Source organism: Homalodisca vitripennis, chromosome 3, assembly GCF_021130785.1.
Source record: "Homalodisca vitripennis isolate AUS2020 chromosome 3, UT_GWSS_2.1, whole genome shotgun sequence".
Classification (NCBI taxonomy): domain Eukaryota; kingdom Metazoa; phylum Arthropoda; class Insecta; order Hemiptera; family Cicadellidae; genus Homalodisca; species Homalodisca vitripennis.
In genome coordinates this window covers 144,878,356-144,887,189 of record NC_060209.1, presented here as the reverse complement: position 1 = coordinate 144,887,189, position 8,834 = coordinate 144,878,356, and the positions used below count along the sequence as shown (strand labels likewise).

At 32.2% G+C, this 8,834-nt stretch overlaps 1 protein-coding gene across 1 annotated transcript in view; it reads left to right on the top strand.

Moving 5' to 3' along the window:
• The first annotated feature begins 2,990 nt into the window (after positions 1 to 2,990).
• Positions 2,991 to 8,834, top strand: part of LOC124357635 (DNA-directed RNA polymerase II subunit RPB1) — a 65,653-nt gene continuing 59,809 nt past the window's right edge. Inside the window, exon 1 of the mRNA XM_046809608.1 lies at positions 2,991 to 3,093. Within this exon, the coding sequence (XP_046665564.1) occupies positions 3,061 to 3,093 (33 nt within the window). The 5' untranslated portion in view covers positions 2,991 to 3,060. The remainder of the gene's footprint in view (positions 3,094 to 8,834) is intronic.

Genomic DNA, 8,834 nt, shown 5'->3' with positions numbered 1-8,834 from the left:
TTCAGTGTCAGCCCGATTTGAATTATTGTTATCAGGTCTGAATAATAAATAAGTTATATTTTGGGTCAACACCCTCCTGCATTCACTATTATTTTTATGTACCAAAAAGATAGCTAATTAGATGCGATAACTGTTTGAAAATTAGAAGTGCGAGTTAAAATTTTAAAAATTGTTCTTACCTTAAATAATCTTAACTCACATTTATTGTGAAAGGTACTAAAAGGCCCTTTGTGCTGCTTCCGGAGTGACAGGATATTCTGTATGGCTAAGGTTGGGGGTAGTGGCTGCCTCCTATCGAGATCCACGAGGAAACATTTAGGGTATTAATCACAGTCATATCTCCTCTGGATCAGAAGAAGGGGAAGTCAGCTTTAGACCAACCTCTCAGCAAAAGCTAGCAGGAGTGGCACGCCCTTATGTATAGATTAGCGAGAACTTAAGGAGCCCCACTAACTCCAACAGTCATCTCCCTCAGTAGACCAGACCTATCAGTCAGACCCTTGCACCCCAGAATATCTATAGTTGCAGTTAGTGATGTGCCGCTATTGGACACCTATAAGGTTGGCCAGACTTAAGTGATACGTCGGGTTTGCTGTATTCAATGTAGGTTCAAATGAAAAGTATAAACCATCAAGAAGTAAACCTTCCTGTGAAATAAATAGTAAAACGCTTAAAAAACTGTTGCAGACAGATAATTCTTAGCTAACGTTTAACCAAAATTCATAGAGAACGTTATAAAACTATGAATAGCATCATTATCAAAGTCAATTATACCTATTCAGCTTATGAAGTAATGGAGCTTATTTCAAAATTTAAATTCTATAACACAATTCGTTCTCGAGATGTCCTGCGGACAGACTGGCATGGGGAACATTTTACCAACCCTCCTTAGAAATAAACTTCGTTAATGATCAGGTAATAAAAGTTTTAATATGGAACTTAGTTTTAGTCTAAAAAATGTTTTCCACCCTCAACCACATTTTTACATTATACCTGCCAAAAACATAGTGTACAAATTCAAAAAAATACCAAAATAAAATTTGTTATTGTAGACTGAAAAAGATAAGAACAAGAAAAATATAATTTAATATCGACTATTCAATGGTACCAGCTACACAAACGTAACTATATTCTGTGAGCAATAGGTTAGTTTTACTAAATAGTGAATAGGGAAGAGTTGTATATCTAACCGAATTTGTGGGATATTTCTCTTTTATGTGGATTACGGCATGGTACAGTGAGGCAGGTTAAAGCTTGGAGGTTAAGATTTGTCACAATTTAGTATTACTGACGTCAATTAGGAAGTCCGACTATGTAGCTGTTGATTTGTTTTTGTCCCTGATGGAGTTAAACGAGAAGGGTGCGAAAGTATAGCTTTCGCCCATCATCGACAGGCATTTTGGGGTAAATCCGGATCGTCTAAATCCGTAAAGGAAACTCTATAATTAAACTTAGAGCACAATTTAGTTATTATAGAATTGACATTTTCATTAGTCATTAAGTAGTAAATTAGACTTATAAACGGGATTTTTAGCAATGCAATGTCAATGAACTTTAATCCGGCACTTGAGTTTTAGCAGAGTTGAGATGTTTTTGATTTGCATTTGTAAATAGCGATATCATCGGCCGTGGGTGACTAGTGGGAATCCCGGTTCTGAGGACGTACCTTAATAGGAGCTAAGTCGTTGTGCCTAGCACTGGAGTATTCGACCGGTGGATCGGATCTGAAACAAATACCTTCCAACTTCTAGTATGTACTAAAGGTCCAACAGAGAATTTGGAATTATGTTAGGATGGAATTACTCGTATTTTCCCAGCTGATTCGATATTTTAAACGTATTACATTTTATATTGTGATTAGACAATAAGGAAGAGCATTTTATTTTGGTTGTACATGGTGAGTAGCTGAAAACGTAAATTGGATTGAAGTTCAGAATTACATGCCTGGAGATGATTTAATTACAACTAAATCTCTATCAAATATAACGGTGGTTCTTGTGGCGTTTAAGATATTTAACCTCTCTATTCACAACTATCGTATTTTTATTTCGAGACGTTATTAAACGACTTTAAAATACACTTACATAAACAGAATCTGATCAAAATATAATTATATCATAATTTTGTAGTTATTACGTAGTTCAAATGACAATAATCGGTTGAGCGTTACCGCAGGAACTGGACAAAATTTAATTTCTGTCTGTCTGTTTATATTTGCCTGTCCGCACGAAATCTCGAGAACGAACTAACTAATTATGCACAAAGCTTCATTGCTATACAAGTCACGTCAAATTTGTTGATGGTGCATGTCTCTCTATGGGATTTGGCAGAGCGTAAGGAAACATTTGTGCATTAAACTTATGGGTAACCATGGTGGCAACGAGAGTCATTGAAAAAATAAATTTGTAAGCTGAGTGCAGTCATATGAAAATTTAACATGTTACATAGTAACACACCTTAATAAGCTATAGACTTGAAATTATGCATATAGCCTCACAGAAGTCTGTTAGCGATACACTATAAAATTGTGTTAGTAACTATTATCCACAGAATATTTGTAGTAACTCCTGTTAACAAAACGATCGTTTGTGACACTTATATACTCAAGGTAAGAGTACGGCACACTACGTGTCAAGTGACAGGCTTTAAAAATAATCATTTGTAAATCTTAAATAAAAATCATTCTTTAAGACTCCTGTGTACAGAATAATCTTTTGCGACTTTCAATGCCAAACACTAGTTATTACCAAATCCTTCCACTATATCACTTTTAATTGAGCGAGTAATAAAATGAATCGGCCATAATCGCTTATTATACTTATTTTTTCAAGTCATTGTAAATTATGAAATTCCAGAAGAAAAGAGGAGGATAAAACATATGTTGGTAACTAAAGCGGCCGAAACCCGCACCCCTGCGGCACACCCAACTTAACTCCCACTCGGAGGGCCTCCGACAAGACGACCTGTGTTATCAGAGGGCGGAGGCCTTGGAGCTACAGGGGCGTGTCCCCGGGCCGCGGCGGTCAGTCAGTGACTAGTGCGCGTTCACCTCAGATCGCCATGGGGACCTCGCCTCTCTTCTGCGCGATATGGGTGAGTTCCATACGCTCACGGACAAGATTATAAAATAATAAAAAAATTCCTGACCAATTTTAAAATTGTATCAATTTTATTGCTAAATTATTCTCCAATGATGTTGTACATTAACACTTATAAAATAAATAAACAAAAATATATCATGATAACTAAGAAACATTTATCATGGAAGCATTCAATATAAAATGTACGTACTTTAAATCCATCTTTAAATTAAGATCAAAATGAAAGGAGGCAGATTGGAAGACAATGCAGTATTTTAAAATGAAATTGCTCCTGTTATAATAAAACCAATTAATGGGAGTCTAATAGGCAACATTTCTCCATTATCGTAACTGTTCGGTTAAAATAATAAAGATCAGCAAAATATGTTTTTTTAAGTATTTTCATGATTCGAGTATTTTTGATATAAGATTTTTTTATAAGAATAGTGAGTAAGCCCGGCATTTTGAAATATCAAGTTACTATATTATTGTTACCTTACTCATGCGAAAATTCATAGGCATATTAAACTATTTTACTTCATATTCTTATTGCTTCAACGATATTCAAAATTTGAAATATTTAGAATATTTTAATTCAATTTTGGTGAGGTACTCAACACTTTTTAGTATTTAGTTTAAAATTCGCCCGTTTATAATCATTTAAACATTTTTATATTCACTGTTTATATCCATATTATATAAGATGTTTTCATTTTTTGGAATTTGATTTAGTGATATTGCTAGGTTATAGTCTCAATTTTTCATTATTAAATATGATTTTTTTTTTCTTGTCACTACATACATTTTGATAAAAGAAGCAATAATTCTTAAAATCAAGTATCCAATAACGTAATAAACACTACGAAAACTTGTTATTCCATTTTCATTATATAAAAGATAACTTCTGCATTTGAATACTTTACTACAATTAGTTGTCTGTCGTAGATTAGATTTATGAATTAATGTATCTTTCAAATATTTGTATTAAATATCTCTTAATTGAAAAACTTTATTTTTATTACTTATTTAATATTGCTAACTAAACGTCTAAACTGTATTATTATTTTATTTTGTTGTTTTGTTTTTCTATTATTACGTGTCACAAATAGCTTTTGCATATATAGTTATAAGCATAATGAAAAAAGTATAATGGTAGCATGAGGTAAGAATAGAAACTTAAATAGGAACTCGTAGATGTATGAGAATCAGGTAATGGGCATATATGGGTAAACCAGTAATGCCGCCATAAGCTATTATCCTTTGTATTCATTGGTTAAGTCTGTATTATCTATTCTACTCTTAGTAAACAAACGTTTGTCGTCACTGAAAGAAAGATAAACGGTATTTAAATATAAATATTGCATAGAAATAATTTTCAATTGAAATGAAAGATTTAAGAGCGCTACATTTCGACTTGGTGTTTCATAATTTGCTACTAAGAGATCAAGCAGAGTGTTCCTTAAAAGGAACTCCCCTCTCTTACATATACAGGTACCGTACGCGACCTCTCGCGTACGTCCAGTTTCTTCATTCTTCTCACGGTCTGTACTTAATGATTATTTCATTGGGAAATAAAGAAAAATTAAATATAGTACATAAAAGCAACAACTGTGCGATAGGAACGACAGTATTTGATTCATACAGAATCTGCATCTCGACTATTTTCATGATTAAATCAACAGGACTTGAAATGAGATAAGTACCAACAATTACGAAATTGTAAGTACAAAAATACAAAATATAAATACAAATATTACGAAACTATTTCTGTAGGTACACCCATATTAAGGCTTCATTGCCAAATGCATTGGAAACAGTAAAATATCTAACAGATTGTGCCACGTACTGTGTGGCACCCGCTTAACATATGTGACTGACTAAATGTTACTACTTAGACATCAAAAAAGTTTGAATTTTCTTATCGAGTACTTAGTGTTATATTTTATTTATAAAAATGGAACATATCTTATTAAATATGTTTATGACACGGCTCATAACCCATTAAATAGTGTAATAACATGGCAGTTATCAAATTTCACATAGTAATACTTTTAATTACTTCTAGACCCATGTATACGTTTTTGGTATCTTGTATAATTTATAGTTTGTATGGATAATAAACTAATTCTTATTTATAACTGCATAAAAACGATTATCTTATAACATTTGGCACTTTGCCGGTAATATATTTCAAATCGTCATTTTTTTTTTGTTCTTGCGGTATTATATTCTGAAATAGAACATTTATAGTTTTTCTAGTGTTATTATTCGGTTTATGCATTTAATTATATCTTAGTATATCACTGGTATTTGGTCACTGAAATTATGGTCATTTTAGATCTTTTGTATAATACTTTTACAGGAATGTAAAGATTTTAGTCTTAGTCTCAACCAGATTTTCAACGGTGACCGTAGGAACGTCCTGAAATCTGGTTACACGCGTTAACAATATGTCATATTAACATATCTCTATCTAAAATGTTAATATGAAGAAAGTAAATTTGTTTTGAAAGGAAGTAGGATTCAAAGTAGAAATTGAATTTCACACGTACGAGTATAACATAGATGGCCAGGTATTATATTCCATTGTGAATTATTTAATATCCATGCGGATTAATTGATATTAACAATGAAGAATACAGTTATTTTGTTAAAAAGTTATACCCGATATAGACTTAATGAGAGGAATAACAACAAAGTTACTATAACTGATTAACATCGGTATGAGTTTAGTTGCACGAGCAAATTATAATTATATATTAAAATGTGTTGAGCAAAATAGTTTACAAAAAATGCATAGTATACTGTTTTACTGTTTCCACATTTATTATTAATTCATTTTAATGTCTGTCCTAATTTAAGCTTTTAGCACTTAACTTCAAGTGAACTATATTAGGTTCTCCCTCGTGTTTAGGCATACTGCAATCGTAAACACTAAGGAAACCCCACCCACTTCAACAATCATTCTCCCCAGTAAAGTAGACTACTATAGTATAGACTCAATTGCGGTTAGTCGTGTGCAACTTTTAAACATCAATTAGATTTTTTTTAATGCGAATTACAACACTTGTTTCTTATATACCAAGAGTAGATTTCCACGGGATTAGAATAGTATAAATTAATGAAAATCTCTAAATTATGTCTTAACTTCGCGTTGATACTATTAACAAATGTAGTAAAGGTAAACGGACCGTGACAGTGTGATTTAATACTTTATTTTAATGTAATATGATGATTTAATTTTGAACAACTGACGAATCATTCGGTTCTTCGTTCGGTCCATTACGCGATTCATATAACGTATACCTAGTTATTGGGTAGACACTCTGGTAACTAATGCTTTAACTTACATTTAAAACTGCACATTTTACGAATAAGAAAGTTGGAGTTGTTGTGTAAACAAAAGATATAATAATGAAAATAAAATATAATTTTACAGAAGTTAACCAATTCATCAGGAAGTAATGTATATCAATATACTTAAATAAAAAAACTTTAATTCTTCAACTTATGTCTTCAATTTCTTTATGAAGCAATCTCTATTAAGTATTGCATGGAAGCCAACACGCAATCAATTGGCATTATTTGTTTTCACCACTGTTAATTATGAACAACAGAATAATTGGTTCAAGCCAACTCAGTAGGTACAGAAAGAAACGAAGTAGAACACACGAATCTGCACGCGAATGGCTTGTGTCTGAGAATTGTGTTCATTGAAGAGCCGGCTATAGGGACACTACCGTGAGTTTTCCCCATAAGAATAGTGTTAAACCTCAAGCACTTTTACGGCCTTATTTTTTGGTGGCAGTGTTATGGAAAATTAATAATTAAAAAAATATATAATTAATATGCATCTACACTTTTTTCGTTTTGTTTTAGTGTATGTAAACTTTTTTAATATGTGAACTGAATAACCTATTAAAATTTCGAAATAGTAAAAAGAATTTTGATACGAAGGCCTAATAATTATATCTTTAAAATTAGACACTCACATACCTCTACGGCTAAAACTAAGGTCGTAAAATTTTTGTTATGAGGTGTAATCAAGATGGCCGATAGCAAATCTCTATATATAAAAATGGTGTTTGTTAGTCTCATTTAAGCTCGAGAACTGCTAGACCTATTTGAGTAATTTTGGTTTTCAAATATTTGTAGAAGTCCAAGGAAGGTTTATAATGTGAGAAACATTTTCAACGTTTCTCAGAAAATGTAATAATGTTCCAAAATAATTTTTTTATTTTCGACTCGTAATCCAAAGTTAACTGATCCTAAACAACTGTTGCCACTTTCATCTGAAGTTCACCAAAGTGGCAGAAACATTTGTTTACATTTAAAGTTTAGAAAATATTGAATAATTATACAGTGCTTGATCAATAATGTTATGCAGATTGCAAGTTACTATCTAGTTGTTATTTTAAATTACATCAGTAACCAACCATCTAATGCATTGCAAATAATATTTTTAAACGATGTTCTATTCTAAAACACGATAATGCACATAGGGTTATCGAAACTGGTTATCTACATTGACTCTCTCTAAACACTCAGCATAGACTCTTAAGCCACTGCCTGTTTATCACTACAGTCAAGTCAGTGTTTATTTTATCATTCGCTACATTAATAAACTATGGCTTATATGACAATCGTCTGTATTCTGATAATGTTTACAATTCTTTACACAGGAAGGCAGATCTGATGAATAGATATTAAACAGAGAAGGTCCAAGCAGGTGCTTTGAGGAATCCCACACTCCCTTACGCGAAGTGTAGAGTTGTCTCACTCCCCGGTTTAGTAATCTGATTTCGTTGCTTCGGTAAAGCCATAGTATTTTAACTTTCCATTAACATTTAACCATCAACGTCTTGTAATTTGTGCAGTCAAAGGCCTGAGACAAACCTGACATTACAAAGTATATGTTCCTGCTATTATTCCGAGCATAGTAAATATCGCTAAACAATTTAACAAGAGCATTTCCAATGATTTATGTTGAAACCAGACTGTAATTCTGAAGAATTTTATCTGAATGTACGTGGATCATCATCTGTCGTATGACAACTTTCTCTAATATATTCGACATCAGCTGGTCGGTCTTACTACTTTTGGTTGATGTTTACTTGTATCTTCCAGGGCTTAAGGGATTTGCCGTCAAGTAGCGATTGATTTATTAGATACATCACTGCTCCTAATGCATAAGAGCTTTCTGCTTTTAACATGTGAATCGAGATTCCATCATGATCAGATGCTGTGGACTTTATTTCAATTATTGTCAATCTTATACACGTTTCAGTGACTCTGCTAAAATGAAATTCACTCTGGTAATTTACCTACTTTACTGTTCTGAATGAATTTCTTTATCTATTTCATTTCTTGACCCCATCTCAATAAAATACGTTTATTTATATCATTCACTGTTATATTTTTGGGAAGGTTCAAAGTTTTCCAACAAGAATTTATTTCATATTGTTGTAGGCAAGACCAACACTCTTAGGGTTATGTAAACAGGTTAATGTATTATCATAACATGCCTTTTTGCATTTCTTGACCATTTCTTTTTGCAATAACTTGATCATAGTATCAAGTTATTTTCTTACTATCTTGTATTGCTCTCAATCACTGTTTCGCCTTGTCTTCCAAAGCTTGTTTTGTAACTAATCTTTATTTTAATTGTTTTATTTATTTCTCAATTTTTCTTTGGGGGTTTTACTTTGGTTACTTTCATATAAACCATTATGGTCGACTTATTATAATTATTAG